General features: G+C 43.1%; 1 protein-coding gene across 4 annotated transcripts in view; it reads right to left on the reverse strand.

The window, feature by feature from the left end:
- EDAR (ectodysplasin A receptor) overlaps positions 1–17,114 on the reverse strand; it is a 73,833-nt gene that overhangs the window by 21,484 nt on the left and 35,235 nt on the right. For all 4 annotated transcript variants that reach the window (XM_050971874.1, XM_030235018.2, XM_009085447.4 and 1 more), the window contains 3 exons: positions 5,792–5,860; positions 4,964–5,086; positions 3,709–3,890 (listed from right to left, as the gene is read on the reverse strand). In XM_050971874.1, the coding sequence (XP_050827831.1) occupies positions 3,709–3,890; positions 4,964–5,086; positions 5,792–5,842 (356 nt within the window). In that variant the 5' untranslated portion in view covers positions 5,843–5,860. The remainder of the gene's footprint in view (positions 1–3,708; positions 3,891–4,963; positions 5,087–5,791; positions 5,861–17,114) is intronic.

Below are 17,114 nucleotides of genomic sequence, written 5' to 3' on the forward strand. Positions count from 1 at the left end.
TCCTTCAAATATCTCTTGTGCCCCATGGGCCACTCTACCATTCTCTCAGGAGCAAAATTTCATCTTTCCTCTCTTATGGGGCCTACATCATTTTAGGTTGTAGAACAGTTAATAAATACATAGGAAAAGGCTGCCAAACCACAAAACAAAAGAGTGGAAGCCCAAAGATACATATAAATCTATGAAGAAAAATAGAGGACAGTGAGGATCCACAGTCCAATAGCTGTGTTGGTTTAGGAAAGACAAACAATCCTTCTGAAAATTAATTAAATCAAGCTGCTGGGAGAATTCTTGGTTTTCATCACAATGCAGAATGGTGGAGAACATGTAAAGAAAACTGAAGAGGATGCTCATGGTAGGCAAACATTCACTCACGTGAGTAGGAAACTCTGCAGCTGCAAGCACAAAGTACTGGCACCAGTGTTTCTGGTTAGTTCCCAAAGCACCAGATATTAAAGGTAATGTTGGAGATATGCGATAGCTTTATATCACCAACTACAGAGAAGTGACCCACTAATGACAAAATGAATTTTCACAGTATTACTCTTCCACTATGATATTTATTCTTTCTTTCCTTGGCACCTGCCAGGCTCAGGTTTGGAGGGGCTACAGGCAAAATCCAAGAATAGAGGCTAGACTGGAAAACTGGACTTGTTATCCTGCTTAACACCATACTGGCTTATCTTGGGCTAACCTTGGCGGTGTCATTGCAGACTCAGGGACTTGGACCCGGGTGTAGGTCTGTAGGGAACCTGGGACTGGGGCAGGAAGTGGAGAGGGGTGGCTGCTCTTCTCAGCAAGGGACAGTCTGCAGAGAGACATCAAGGAGAAGCATCCTTGGTGGAGTCATCTGCTGCCTTATCCAGAGCAGCAAGGGTGGCACTTCATTTCATTAGAAATTCACCAGCTAAACCTTTTCACAGAGGAGCATTCACCCCTCTTAAAACCTCTCAGAGAACCGATCCTGCATTTGCTGTAGCCATGGACAAACACTTGAAATGGGGAAATGTCAGTAGCAGAGGCATTTCTGACTGCTTTTAAAAAGAAAAAAATGCCATTGCAATTCTGTCTTGTACGGGACTGGAGACTTAGCCCAAGCTGAAAATAGGTGCTGGGACAGCATAGGGAATATGTGTTATTTGTACTATGAGTACACATATAAGGAATTTGTGTTATTTAACCTGTTCTTACTCCTTATGGCCACTACTGAATGAAGACAGATGACCAGGCTAGAGGGACCCTTGCTCTGACCTGCCATTGCTGGTCATAGTCAGCTGTGATCTCAGTCTCACTCCAGGAACACCTAATGGATCACCTCACTGAGGGAAATAGTCTGAGTCACACCTAATTTCCACATTCTTAACCTGTCTGTTTGGCATGATGGAAGAGCTTCTGGGCAGGGAGCAGAGGACAAAGCCTGCAGTGTCCCAGGACGTTCAGTCCAAGTACCTCTGGAGTTCACTGGCAACTGGACTTTGGTTTTGAGGCTCACAGCTTTGGAACTAAGCTTTAAAATTGTCCCTGTCTTGCATACTTCCTGTGAGCATGACTGTGTTATTTCTATTTTATATGAGAAGGAACACAAAGAAGCAGTGGATGACCACCTCTCTTCTACCAAAGGCCTACTTCTTCCCTAAAATTGGTCATCAGTAATAGTGGGAAAAAAAGGAAAATAGAAGAAAAAATAGATAATTATCCAGCACTTATTTTAAGATAAAGTACAGAGTAACCACTCTTGTAACCACTGGGAAAGGCTGCCACTTCAGTCATATTTTGTCTGAAAACTTTGGTGCAGAATGTGCCATGTGCTCATCTTTTCCTCAGGCTTCTTTACTGAGCTGGTGAAAAATAGCAAAGGTAGGAGACGTCCTTAAGTGCAAACAGCAGCATGTGGGCTGTTACCTTGGGCAGGTCTGCAGTGTGTTATGGAAGCAATCCTCTGAAAATGGAAACTTTGTTTTTATCCCTCACATCCGCTCAGGGGCTCTCTGAGGTTTACTGCCCAGGCAAGGGAGCACCCTGCCAGCTGACACTCACCCTGGTACCTGGCTGTCCCTGTGGCACAGGGGACAATAAGGACAATCGGCTACTCACCAGCTCTCTGTTCTGACACACAGGCTCTGCATTTCACCCACCAGCACACAGGAGCAACCTCTGAGGACTCTAAGTAGCATGAGGAGTCAGGGCAGCTTCAGAGCTTGTTTTAGCTCATATTTAGTTTATCTAGAGAATTCCATCTATTCAAGCTTGGACTGAGAGGGTGTTTCTCCTTAACTGTTGGCTTTGCCAAACAATCCCAAGACCTGAGCATTGCAGGAGGAGCGGCACACAGCCAGATTCCGGCAGACCAGTTTCTGCTACAGGCTACACCTGTGCAAACACGATGTTTTGAGATTTCTCCCCAAGCACCAGCTGTGCAAGCTGATTATTTTCAGCCAGCACCCTGCTCCCACCTGGGTGACCTCATTAGTCCTGACAAAAATTGCAAAACAGCAACTGTGACCACTATTTAAGTTTCTTGCTCTTTATGATGTATGAGGGGAAGTCAAGAGGGAGCTTTTTCAAGTCACATCATCAGTCTGTTTGGCTGGCAGCTAGACAAGTCCTTCATTTTATTTGTAAACTGTGAAAATTTCACAAAGACTTACTGATAAAATAAACCTGGAAGCTTGCAGGGCCTCTTTAACAGGGTTTCCTGAGCTATAAGGAGTGTGGGTTACACAGCATCTGCAAACTGCACAAAAGCCAAATGTCAGTAGGAATTTCTCTCTAAACCAAAGGGGAATAGTGGCAGAAACTGAAAAGGTTTGTAAGGTGAGGTTGTATTTTAGAGTATTTACTCACCCTATAAAAAAAACATCAAGAGTGCATATGTATGCTTGGGTTTGCAGACTTTGAGATGTAATATTGTCAAGGATATACACATTCAATGTGTAATTTCGTTCTCACCATTATTATGAGAATTATACCGAATGTAAGAGACCATAACAAAGATGGACTTAATAAACAGCACCTATTTTAAACCCCTTCAGCTGGCCCTGAAACTTGTTTTGACTCTGAACAATACTGCACACACGACATTAACAGCTCCTCAGACTCCACTCTGTTGTGTAGAAAGGACCCAAGAGACTAAAATGTCTTGGTAAATCTCACTGAACAGCTATGTTAGCTAATACTGTCAGCTACTGACAAATGTGCCAGCTGTTCACATCTGGAGAGGAGATATTTTATGCCCCTAAACATGCTGTAGTGCCAGCATAGACCCTACAGGGTATTTAAGGTGCTGTCATTCAGCTCACATGTAGGAAGCAGAACTTAGAAGGTGGCCTCTGAAGCTACAGCTGGAGGCCAAGCTGGATTTCTTCGAGTATTTAAAATGGCACTGCACAGCTGTGCTTGTTCCCTTTCCATTTCTAGTAAGAGGGAAAAGTTTTCTAGTTGTTCCAAACAGTGAGATTTCAGTAAGATTTAAAACATCTTCTTTAGGGTCCCTTCCAGACCTAACTATTTTATGGTTCTCCATTTATTAAACTCACCAATGCTTTTAAAACATTTAAATGTATTGTTCTAGCAGAGATGAAAAAGCATAATTTACCAGTATTGTACCCACAGTCAGCTTTGACATGGAGAGGCTGTCAGAGATTTTGACATTAGAAAAGTATTTCCCAGTGCCTTGGGTAGAGCAAAGGTCCATGGATAAGTCCTTACCCTGGGAGACAAGGACCACACTCTGCATCATTCTCCTGATCCCCAGGTGTCATGACTGTGGCTCGAAAAAATCCCTCGCAGTCCTTGTGCCGTCGGCATATCTGGTACCCTCCTTTGGAAAACTTCTCTGAAGGGCAGGGGATGCAGCCATAGTCCTCATCTTTGGTGCCATATCCACATGTCTGCAACAACACACAGTCACTCAAAAGCAGTCTTGTGCTGCACACCAACTTCTAGCAGAAGGGAATGCTCACAGCCTGCCCCATTGGCCTTGCAGCACAAAGGGAGAGGAGTCTGTCGTTTGGCCTGTTAGTGTCTATCCCAAAAAGACCATGGAGGGATACGGGGATGCAGCATGCTGTGTGTTGGAAAGGGAGAAGGGGAACTGGAGAATTATACTCTTTGTAAGTGGCCCCCCAAACTACTTCTATCATAGTCCAGAAAGTTGTGGAAGTGAATTTCAGCTGCTGCTTGAATAGAGAGTGAGCTAAAAATAGAAGAGTAGAGAAGATTCCTACAGGAGAAACACAGCTGCAGCAGGGCTATCAGCAGTTTCAGGCTAGGAGACCCCAGAGGGAACAGCCCAAAAGGCAATGTTTGGATGAGATTTTTTAACTTCTGAACTCACATGTCCCAGCTGAACATTACATTTAGATTAAATAAAACTAAATCAAACTGGTTATTCAAACATACTTGTTTGGGACTACCAACTGTGTAAAAGGCTTGCAATAGGATGTTTATCCCATTAAAACCAAACAGGATTTCAGTAATTTTTTTTTTAATAAGCAACAATTATCTGCTGTAAATCAAATGGTTACTTAGGAACCATAATTTAAAATATTGCAGAAACAAGTTTCTCTATTGCTGAAATATCTTAGTGGGAGAGCAAAATTAACTTGTCAGTGTGAGGGACCAGCAAGCAAACCAGACTGACCAATTTATCACTCTGTGTTGGAATGTCAGCATGGGATTCTAAATAACTACTGAGATGAGAACAGCCTGGCAGAGACTGTGTATGGAACTTCTACCTTTCTATTTTCACAGTATCCCTTGTAACAGGCTCCTCCTGGGATACAGATTGCCGGCGTGCATGCAAGATGCCTGCTCCCACAGCACACTTGGAGGTGTGAATGCTCCTGCTTGGGCATCCACAGCCTTCCCATTTCCTTTCCTACTCATTACTTCCACGCAACAGAGCTTTTTTGCATTTGGTGCTTGGTATGTTCCCCCCCGCAGCAGAAGAAGCTGAAATTACCATGTAAGGTTCTTCACCCGGCTCGCACTTGGGGCAGTCATGGCACATGCCAGTGGTCTGGTTGTAGTACTCGTTCTCACCACAGTTGGAGTATTCGGCACTGGCAGAGTACACCAGGGAGACCTGTCAGCAGAGAGCATTCCAGAGCACTGTCACTGTCACTGCCATCGTCCTCCATGCCCCACCCCTTCCCCTTGCACATCTGCTGTGGTTCAACAGGCAGCAGGGCCAGCACTGCAGGGTGAAACACACCTAAAGCTCAGAGGCAGAAGTGGTGACACTATTTACATGGAAGCAGATGAAGGTTTCAGCAACCTGGTAGTTCCAAGATTTTCTCAGAGACTGACATTCATGCTTGTTGGCACTGCCACTCCTTAAAACACTGAAAGCCATGGTTCCTGACCTGTTAATCCACATGCTCTCCCACACAAGCAAATGCTGGAGTTCACACCCTCATCACTCCCAGCTCTAATGAGCCTTCATAAATGTGACTGCAAGGGGCAACTATAACAGCCAGAGATAATGCACTGCCTCAGGCCTCAACCACAATAGGGCTGTGCTTCATATGATAGCCAGGCTAATGTGCTCATCCAGCACTTTCTGTCTCTGCTCCATCCTGGGTCCTTCTCCCTCCCCCTCCTTCTTAGCAGCCACGGTTTAAACTGCTCATTCTCAGGTGTTTTATGGAATGAAAATTATCAATACATTGAGGTTCAGTACCCAGGTCATGTGTGGCTCTGCCACAATTCACAGGTGGTTATGAATAACCCAGGCAGAGCCCTGTTATCTTTGCACACTAGAGAGACACGTACACACAGAAATACCTACCATCAGGAAAGGGAACACGTGAGCCCATTTACATTCACCCAGGTGAGCCATGCTCTCTTGATATTTTACCTGAAAAGATAGAATTGGTGATTGTTTATGAACATGAGTAAATATTTGTGTGTGTTGACAAAATAAGAACAGAAGGGCTCATAAGCAGAACAAAGGTTACATGGGAGCAATGCCCAGAGGTCTAAACAAAGAGGGGGGGAGATGTGCACGTGCAGTCATGCACACACACAGACACCACACCCCCTTACTGCACATCTCTTTCCTCTCTTTGAGAAGATAATGGCAGAAGGGGATCCAGTCTTGCCATATTTACAAAAATCTGTGAAAGATGAGGAACCAAGTCTGAATTCTGGCACCCCTTGGCTTGCTGAGAAATCCTCCCATGGAGGAATGGACAGCTGTGTCTTGACCACTGAAATGAAGTAGCCTGGCTTGTGTCCACACCAATTAGTGCTTGACCACACTACATCAGGTTTGTCTGGGAAAGATCCGTATGGAGCAGCCAAAGCAGAGCCAGGGAGTGAACCAATGGCAAGCAGTGTGGGCAGTCAGAACACCAAGGCTGCACTTTCCTTGCCAGCTCCTGTAGATGCACTGAGAAAGCCCAGAGCTGCTTTCCCTTCTTTAGGAAGCATCAGCTACTTTTTGTTCTTGATAAGCAAACTGCAGATTTAAGAAGTTAAACCCAAGGAAGGAGCCAAACCCTATATTAGAAAAGCTATTGAAACAGTTGGGAAAAGGAAAGGCTGAAATCAATGTTACTAACACATGTGCTACTTTATTTAGTTTTAAAAAATTATTAATTTTGAATAAGAGCTAATGTTCCATGTTCAAGTACTGGATTTCTTTCTGAAGTGAAAAAGGAGACAGGAAAAGGAGGCTCAAATTGGTTTTTTAAAAGCATGATACAACCTATTTAATTGTATTGTTACAGCACGTAATATGCCCTGGGGGTTTTAGAGCTCCAAATTGCAAGTGTTTGAGATACAGTTGCCACATTTTGCTCCTACCAGATGTAAACTACTCTTTCAATTTTCCTTGTCTCAGACGCTGGGAGACTTTTAGCCTCCCAGAAGAGTACAATTACTGCTTTGTGCCACATTCGAGCACACAACTTACAAGAGAGCAGTGCTCTTATTTGAGATAGCTGCTAACATTTACATTTTTAAACACTAAGTAGATTAAGCAAAGATTATATCACTCCAGCATCAAGCTATGAACTTGCTTTATATGTTCCTTCCAGCAATTGGGCTAGCTGAGACAGGTAACTGGGTGGGTGGGTGGACAACCTGAATCATAAGTATATTCGTTTGTGCAGGAAATTGCACTTTGAAACCTTGAAACAAAAGAGAATCGGAGATAAATTGTCCTAAATCTGGAGGTAAGAGATGGAAAATAGTAATTCCATTGTATAAAGTGTCAAACATGAAGTTAGATGAAGGCTTTGTCTGTGGCAGTGCAGTTGCCTGGAAAAGTTCCAAGGATATTTTAATGCATATGTATGTTAAACTGTAGCCTAATTATAAAAGGTTTTGTTAAACTTAGATATTAATATTATTAAGGCCACACTGATACTGCTAAATTATCACATTTAATATAAATCTGGTCTGAGGCTGCTCAGAACCAAAAATTTTAGCAATAAATGTTAAATCTGTAACTTTACAGTAGGAGTGTATCTTAAAGCAAAACCATGCTTCAGTTGCTTTCAAGCCACCCAGATGTTCTCTGTTTAAGGTACTTGTATGCAATCATAGCCAGATTTGAAAAATGGAAACTAAGAATTGCAGCTCACTAATGTTCCATACAATCTTCTTCATTTGGCATTTATTTACATAAAATGTTGAAAGTGTCAAATTATACATACATAAATAAAATATTTTTGTCTCTCTTAATATAAATATGCATGTGGGGTATGTTTTGTATGTAAACATACTTTTCTTCCCCCCTGCATTCCTTCATTTTATGCAGCAATATGTCAAGCATATGGGAAATACATCTTTTAACTGGAAAAAGCCATTTCAAAATGCTAGATTAGAACTCCAGGGGAGGCTTTTCCCACAAACTGCAAGATCAAAAAAGTTAAATTTTGGTATTTATCCTCCTATTCAAGTACACTGCCATAAATTGGCTGTGTTGTTTCTGTTGGTTTTATTTTTTTGTTTGGTTGGGGTGTTTCCTCCTTTGGTGTTAAAACTCAAAACACTTATTTTATAACACTAGAGTGAACAAGGGAGTGGGAGGAGGGAGATGAATGAAGTTTCTGGCAGTAGGGCCCCAGGTAGTTACTCATCTGGGGAGCTAACTGAAGGTATCTACCAAGATATGCCAGTCTGCTCTTGGGCTTGCTGTCAGTTTTCAGGCACTGCAAGTTATATCTGCACCATGCTATCTGTCACTCATTAGTCCCATCCACACAACAAAGGGTCTTCTAGTGCCAAGACTGCTTTTGTTTCCAGCTGACACCTATGAAGACACGTTCAACCAGCCAGCTTCTGACAAGAAGCAGGGAAAAGAGTGACCAGACATTATGGCTCCTAACCATTAAAATAAATTAGTTCTTAATTAATTATTCTCCTTCAGCTGAAGCAAATGGCTTTCTCCTGTGGGCTGGAATGAAGCAGTGAGCAGGAAGGAGCTGGAGGTGTATTTTTTGCTGGGACTCTGGTACTGCTCCTAAGGAATTCGGGATCTCCGGCTGCTTGTCTGCCAAGCCCTGCAGAGATCCTGATTTGTGTTTTTGTTTGGGACGTGTGGGTGTCTCCAGAGAGGAGGTGTAAAACATAGATGGTGTCTTTGTGGATCAGGTGTGCAACACACAGCAAGTCTCGTCATGACTAGCGGGGGTTGCTAATTACAGCTATATTTGTCTTTTGGGCATATTCGTTAATAGCTGGTAAGAATATACCTGTAAGATGACAGGAAAAGGAAGACTATTTTCCCAGTGGCAACCACAGCAAGAAATGCTAGAGACTCCCTGTCTCAGCTACTTTCCTGTAGATGCAAGGCAGAAAGTTGGGCAACAGAAAAAAGAGATGACTGGGACCCTATTACTCTAATATTTCTCCTCTCAGACCAAAAATCTTTCCATACAATCCTTGTGTTTTCCTATCAAGAATGGGTAGGTACAAAGAAATAAGGAAATAAGTAAACCACCAGGTATAAAATGTTTAGTTCATGCTGTCTAAACATAGAAAAAGCATCATTCATTGTAGTTAGCCTTCGAATTTGGTAATTTACTTAGATTATTAGGTAGCACTGCCATGATTTATTTACAGCATCCATAATTATAATCAGAGTGAATACATGAAATGTGCAAACAATGAGGTTACCACAGCTGGTGGACTAAGCCAAAGCTCACAGCTTTCAATGGATGACCTTACATGTTCTTCTAATTCTCTGGCTTCAGTAAGTAATACAGTGGAAAAATAATTTCCTATCACAGACTTTTTTGGTTTTTAAAATACAGTTGAAAAAAGGAAGAAAACTAACACATGGACTGAAGCACAGGAATGTTTCTCATGTAGACAGATTGGGGCTTTTTCATATCTCTGTATTTCCTCAGTTTCGTCATTGACATAGATATACTTCAATGACGGAAAACAACCTTGTGAGAGGGAAAGGCACAACCACTGCCTCAAACAACTTTGCCAATTCCAATAGGCCTTTCTTTTCTGGGGTTCCTAAGCAGCAGTTTGGTTATCAGTGCCTAGGAATGTAATCTCTAAGTAGCTGGCAAATTGGCATCAATTATCAATCCACATCCAAGACCCCAGCTAACAACAGCAGAATGCTAGACAAAGGCTTTCATAAAAATAAAAGTGAGCACATTTCATGTCCTTCATAGGGCCACCAGCAAACTTGTCCTGAGTTCCCAGGATCTATGGGAAGAACCTCGCAAACCATCTCTTCCACATATTATCACAGGTTTTTGCATGAGCTCAGTAGATAATCTCTGTATGCTCCCGATGGTGCTAAATCCTTCTTAACTGAGATAAGTATATAATCCTCACTGCAGGGCCCCACAGGCTTCAGAGTTCAGCAGCAGAGTTCAGCCTGGCTCCAGACTTCTGAAAAAAGAGGCACTCTGAGTTTTGCTTTCAGGAGGGAAGCCCATCACTGAATGACAATGATGGCACTGCATGCTCAGGGACAGAATAAACTCAGCGAATTTTAATTAATGGAAATGGAAACACAGAGATGATGGAAGAAAACTATTTTGCAGCCTTAATTACAGTTTGCATTGTTGTGAAAAAATCTTCTAGGGGACATTATTACATTCGTAGGAAAACACCAACTATACTGTTTCCCACTGTTTCTTTATCACTTTGACCTTGCAAATACCTTAAGAATTTCTTCAGAGAGATGTAAAAAGTGCTAAAATGATACAACTCTATTCTCCCTTTTTACCCGAAACATCAAAAGGCAGTGAGAACAGCCCAAGCTACACATAAAACTTTAATTGCCCTGTGATCTGGCAACCCTGTCAGAAAAATAATTGATTAATCGAGCACAGAAACAATACTTTTTCCAGTGGGAACAGTATTGACAAGAGGAGACAAAAGATTCTTTAATTTGTTAATGGGGGCACTGTGTTTGGAGGACCTGGAGACAATCAAACCTAATGAAAAGCCATCCATCTCTTACAGGCTTGCTTATTTGAAAACCACGTCTGGAAGTTGATATTTGAACCCTTTTTTTCACTGTACACAAAGACACGTGTCAGCTCTCAGGTAGGTGGCCCATCCACTTTATGAAACATTCTTTGGGGAAAAAGGAGGCTACCATGTAGTAACAAAGCAAAAGCAGAAAAGAAGAAAGGCTTTTCTAACACACTTTGCACCACTGACACACATTTTGCAGAAAGGGGGCATTAACAAGGTCTGAGAGGACCCTGGGGTTTCCTATAGTGCACACACTGCTGTGCCCCAGCCCCCTTGCTGCTGCCATGGCCCTGATTCAGCCTCTCCCCTGGGCTGACATTGGTTTTACCTGCCAGCAGCATCCCTTCAAAACCTAACCCTGCCAGGCTGCTGGAGGATCACTGTGGTCTCCATTCCTGCTCCTAAGTCCACTCAGGGCACATGGCTTACAGGCTCTCTGTGCTGCTCCAAGCCACTTGGGGATGTGACAGGGGAGTGAGCATAGGATTGTTTTTTTGGGCAGGAAAATGGTAATTAATTAATTAATCTTGCAACCTGCCACCACAACATATCCTCATCAGTGATGTTCATGCTAGACAGACTGGTGTTTTACTGGGGAAGTGATACTGAAGGGAAAAGGCACTGACCTCCTGCCATGGAGACTACTGCAGTTGGAGACAGAATTTACTGAAATTGTAAATAGAAGAAAAGCCCCATGGTGACCATTCAACAATATTTTCTTTATAAAACCAGGAAAATATTAGGGCAAAAATGTGAGCAGGGATTTGCATCTCTCCCAGTCAAGAGGCTGCCCTGATCTTAGGAGAGGTTACATAGGCTCTTTTGCTTTCTTATGGGACGTTTTGCTACAAATAAATTAAAAAATGAAATAAATAAATCAATAAATCTGTGATGTGTCCTGCTGCATAGTTAAGTAAAAAAACCCAGAAACCTTATGTTTCTGACATACACACACATATTATATATATATATATATATAAAATGTGTGTGTGTGTGTATGTCAGAAACATAAGGTTTTTTTCCCCATTATATATATATATATAATGGGGAAAAAAATCTTGAATGCTTTGGTCAGTCCCCAGAAGGATTCTCCTCAGATTCTCCTCAGTGGTACAGGGCTTGCTTTCCAACTCTGCTTGTTTTTCTAAGGTGATTTTCAAGAAGACTTTCTGATTATTTTCAGCTCCTCCTAATGTCTTCTAGAAAATGCTACAACAGTCATATTATTCCTTCTGGTTTCCCTCCTTAGGTATTTATTTTCAGAGGGCTTTTCTTTTGAGAAGCACTGGCAAAGGTGGTGGTGCTCGGGGCACATTAGGGCTGCACCCCTTCCTCCCCAGCAGATCTCCTGCTCCACCACCCAGGTGAGCTCACCCTGCTGCCAGATCGGGGCTGCCAGAGGGCATCTGAGTTTTCCATGGAAATAGTGGGAGGATGGATCTTACATCACCATGAAAAATTGCAAGTGAACATGCTAGACTTCCCAGCCTAATGCTTCTAAAGATGAAAATTAATGAGCAGCCACACAGGCATTCACTGGATTTTTTCAGTGCCACATCTGCTCTATGCTCTCTCCATCACCATTTCCTAAGAAGTTTCCCCATCTACTCCTACCCGAGGGACGGGAAACTTGTTTTTGAATTTTGCTTCAAGAGGCAAGGTAAAACTGCTGATACAGAAACAATTTAAATTCAGAAGCTCTCTTGAGACAAGTATTGCTTTCCATTTGGAGCAGAAAATTAAAAGCTTATTAGGAAAGTACAAACTACCAAAGCAATGACTGCGCTTTTCTGACACCTTTTCCTTTTTGCTGTGCTTTACTCTTCTAGATGACAAGAAACAAAGTAAGAACAGTCTGAGTCTTGTTTTTCATCATTAGGACCAATAATGATTTGAGCTCACACTTTGCTTCCATTTCTCGGGGTCTGTTACTGGGAGCTGCTGATTACCTTCAAAGATCATAATATTTGGGAAGGAGCTGATTTTTAGCACAGTGCAGACATTGTCATTCTTTAAATACAACCATGGTTGATCATTGTATTTATTATTGTATTATTATTTAATACAATAATGGTTGAAATTTAGAAATACTTCACATGAAGGAACTGAGGTGAAATCCTGCAGTGACCATTGACAAAATTTATTGAAATTGTAAATAGAATAAAAGTCCCATGGTGACCATTCAACAAATAATGTCTCTTCTTAGGCCCACAGGCCATTTGCATTTCTTAACTAAAAGCCAAATATTGTCAGAGAGATCAACACGCAGTTCTGGTTTTTCCATGGCTTACATGAAAACATCTGAATTACTGCATGTGACAGGCACAGAGAATAGCAGCTGGGGTGCAGCAGGAGGGAGATACCCACAGCATGGTGGTGCCTCTGGAGGTACTGCAGAGCAGGCCCTGCGTGGGGCAGGATGTTATCGGGAGGGTCCTGCCCACGAATTCTCCTTCCTTGTACAAGTGCATTAAACAATGGTGCAGCAGTTTCACCGTTTGGCAAAGGTAATGGAGGCAGTATTATGTCATGGCCGTGTATACTTTGGTACTTGATATTAGAGTCCCAGAAAAGCCTCTTGTTTGTCAATGGGCCTGTCTTACAGACAAAGGGATACGTATGCTGCCAACAAACATTAAGTTTTTTATTATTCTACTTTTTACATAACTGTGTTTGAAGGGGACTTATTATTTTTGTAAACTAAAGGCTGGCTGCGTTTAAATTCAAAACTGCATCCCGAGCAGCCCGGGCCACCATTGTTGGGAAGAGCAGGGAGAGAGGGCAGAGGGAGGGGAGCTCTCCGTGGGGAGCAGGGCCCACACAGCGAGCAGGCGCCGTGCGGGGTGCCCGAGGGGAGCGGCGCCTGCGGGGCACGGCGCGGGCCTGCAGCACCAGCCCCGGCTGGCGGGCCCCGAGCAGCGGCATCGGCCGTGGGAGCAGCCCCCCATGAGCCCCATCCACCCACCCATCTCGTGGGCAAGGCTCCCCCCGGGGCTTCAGCGAGGGGAAGGGGCACAGAGGGTAAAACACAGCTCCCAGTCGCAGAGCTGGGCAGAGGAACACGCCTAAAGCAACCAAACCCCCGTGTCTGTGCGGAGCGGCGAGCTCCGGCCTGCTGAGGCTGCTCTTTATGCCAACCACCGCATGCACAGGCAGGAGAGGGAGCAACCACCACCTTGGCTAAGAAGAGCTGAAGTTCCAGCCCATCACATGGACATGCCTAGAGGAATCGCGTGTTTACAGGCATGAGTGTGTACACAAACACATCTGTTGATACACACAAGCCTTCAGAGAGGCTGACTGCCCTTCGCATCTCTCTTCAGCCAGGATGTCCCAAAACTCCAGGAATGTCCTAGTGCAGTGGCATCTCACGGTCAACATGCTTGGTAGGGTTGCAATTACAAAGTATGCTGCCTTTGCTCCTAGAGGAGAAGGGAGAAATGGGTTTCTCTGTTGGAATACTTTCTCTTTCGAGTCCATAATCATAAAATCTCTTCATAATTTCTCTGAGGCCCTCATTTCTTTTTTAATGAAGGTGTTTACATTCCTAATTAAGGAATGCATTAAGCCTAGTGGTACCTTATCTGATAAACCCATTAGTAGGCTATGTCAAGCTGAGCCTTTCAAAGTAGCAAGCTAGCTTTAAAACTGGTTATCCTCTGGGCTGAAATATGCAAACTAAGAGCTCACAATTAACTTGGGTTAATTACAAAATACCAGAAATGAAATAATATATTTAAAAATACAACACAGGTGCTAATAACTTTTTTTTAGTTTTCTCCTCCCCTTCTCCTTTTTCTCCTCTCTGCAGGAACTCACAGCCTGTCACTTTGTTCCCAAGTAACACCCCCCATGCTCCACAGGTGTTAACCACCTTTTTCTCTCATGTGGAGGAATTCATTAGCATAACAAGATTGATCCAAGAATTCTTGCTTCTGCCTTGCAGTTAGCATGAATTTAATGGTGCTTTCTGGACCTGATGAACAAACTAGGCCCAAAATGTTTATTTTTTCTAGGTCTGTCAGTTGGTCTAATAAAAGACATCCCCTATCTCTCCACTCCTATTCTCCCAACTCCACCATCGCACGACTCAGGAACACTTTGAGACATCACCTCCTTGCCACACAAAGTGTCAGCTGGTGGAAGTAACCACCTGACCTCCTTCCTATGAAGCAGCAGCCTTGTGACTGCGCCCTGCCTGTTTGGGAGCAGCTATTGCTTTCCAGCATGGCACACTCAGCTGCTTGTCATTGCAGCTTGCAGCCCGATACGCTCACTTAAATAAGAGTGGTTTTGAGGGACCAGGCAGGAGTCTTAATTCAGTGGTTGCTCTTTTGATGTGACCTGTAGGACCGGTCTCATGTTCTGTATGCATGTGAGCCTCAATATCAAAGTCCAAGGACTACATGGTACCCTCTTTATTAGGAATTAAAGCTTCCTGTCAAGGGAAACTTAGGAGCCAAGTACTACCTACCAAGGACATATTGCACATCTAATTTGTGCAATGTCTGTACTGTGATTTTACAGGAGAGGGAATAGGCTATGACCATCTGTCTTGGAAGAAGGGGCCAGTAGCGTCCAGGGGCTGCTTGCTGCAGGTAGCTGAGCAAGCCTCCTGTCAGGGCAAATGTGGGTCTGCCTTCCACCAGGTCCCACTGGTGCCTCAGCCTTGATACCTGTGGCCTGGGAACTGAGGTAACTGAAAACCATTGCACATGCTGCAGGCCACCTTGCAATATATGAAGGCCAAGCTTTGCCACCTGCTGAGCTGACAGCAAGCACTCCAAAAAGCACAGGTGAAGTGGGGAGCTCAGGCTGGCAAACTAATGACCTGGAAGGCAAGCCTGTGTGGTGTTCAGAAAATGTATCTGCAGAAAGGAAGCCACATTCCTGCTGCTAGTGTTGTGCCAAGTGAGGTTTTACCCTGTGCACTGCCAGGTGTCCATGACTCCCTTCCCAGTCACCTGGGGAGAGCTGCTGACTGCTTCTGGCTTGGGTACTGCTAACCCTAGCCTACATATTCTCTACAAATATACTGTATTTCAAATCAGCTTTATATTTCTTCTTCTCCTCACTTCATTAATTGTCCATTTAGCTGATTTGGATGCCTTTTATGGTGCTACAACCCAGCTAAGCTGCTGAAAAGATATTTTTATCACTCATAAGCACATCTACTGCCTCATCCCATTCCAGTGACACAGGCACAAGAAAACATGGAGATGCAGTTTCAGAAGCATAACCCTGTCCTGACACAGAGGTGATGTGATAGAAATATGGCAGAGCACTGTGGAGAAAATGAAGAGGATGACACTAGAGAATAATTGACAGAACAGTGAGTGTCATAGTCTTAAAGATCATGAGTGTCATGGTCTTGATTTTTATAATCTAGATGTTTAGTTGCATGTTTAAAAGTTTATCATCATCTAAAACTGCTTTTTGATAAGAATCTTTGGACATGTCGTAAGTCTGACTGTAACTGTGAACCTAACCTCAGGTTTTATAATATTCTGTGTTGTTGTAGGAAAAAACTAAACGAGGATAGGAAAGGGACCTCTGTGATGCAATGACAGTCCTAAGATGTATGGAAGACAAGGAGCCAGTGGGAGTATTTAAAGTTATCTCCAGAAATATTCGGTATGATCAAATAAATATAATATTTTCTGTTACCTACCAGAAAGTGACATGTTTTCCTACCAGATGCTGACGAAGGTTGTTTTGAATAAATACAGGTCCTGACAGCTGCTTTAATAGTTATGTGTAATACCTCATTGGCCCTAAGACATTTTAGACTTGCTATTCTCTAAAAATGGGAACTTCCTATAGCTCCTCCTAGAATCTTGGGAATGTGAAGCTTCAACCACAAATAGCTGAATACCTTCTGTTCCCTCTAACTGCAGTGCTTGCTGAGAAAGGAGAAATGCAGGGACAGCACTAATTGTACTGCAAATTTAAAATCGGGTGTGAATAATCCTCTCCATAAAAAACATTTGAATAGATTTAATACTGCCCCACCAATGGTTAATTTAATGTTCTGATTTACGATATGTCCCGTGAGTGTTCTCTTTACACACTTCACAAGTGAAGGCTGGCAAAGCTCAATCTCCTGAACAGGATTCCAGCTCCACTGGGGGGCAGTGCATTAGCACATATATTAATAATGCACTCACCTGCCTCTGAGAAAGCAAGATTTCCAGAGAAATGTTTAGCTAACGTGAGACGTTCTGCTTAATATATGCACAAATATCTCTCCTATATGTACTGTTAGATTACTGACTTGCTAGCTAAACAACCAATGCTAACCTGAGGATGAAACCAAGTCTGAGTACAGAGATAGTTTAAACTATTTATTGGCACCAGGATCAACAGATTCTAAATTATCTACAAAGCTGCAGGGAATCCTGAAACGTGAAATCAGTTTGGTGTGGGATTTTTTTTTTTTTTTTAATTCTTAGCCCCTCAGGAGATTTGAGATGGTTTGATCTTCATCTGGAGACTTGTCAAAATTCCATAGAAACCTAATAGCCTGCCAACATGGGTGGTTGCTGCTTGCAGGCATTTTGACATGGCAAAGGTCCTGTCTGCACACTGCAAACCTGTATCCGTCAAAGGCTGCCTGGAATGGCATGAAACCAGGAGCTGTGCGGTGTCAGAAC

The sequence above is a fragment of the Serinus canaria genome, chromosome 1 (assembly GCF_022539315.1).
Source record: "Serinus canaria isolate serCan28SL12 chromosome 1, serCan2020, whole genome shotgun sequence".
NCBI lineage: Eukaryota > Metazoa > Chordata > Aves > Passeriformes > Fringillidae > Serinus > Serinus canaria.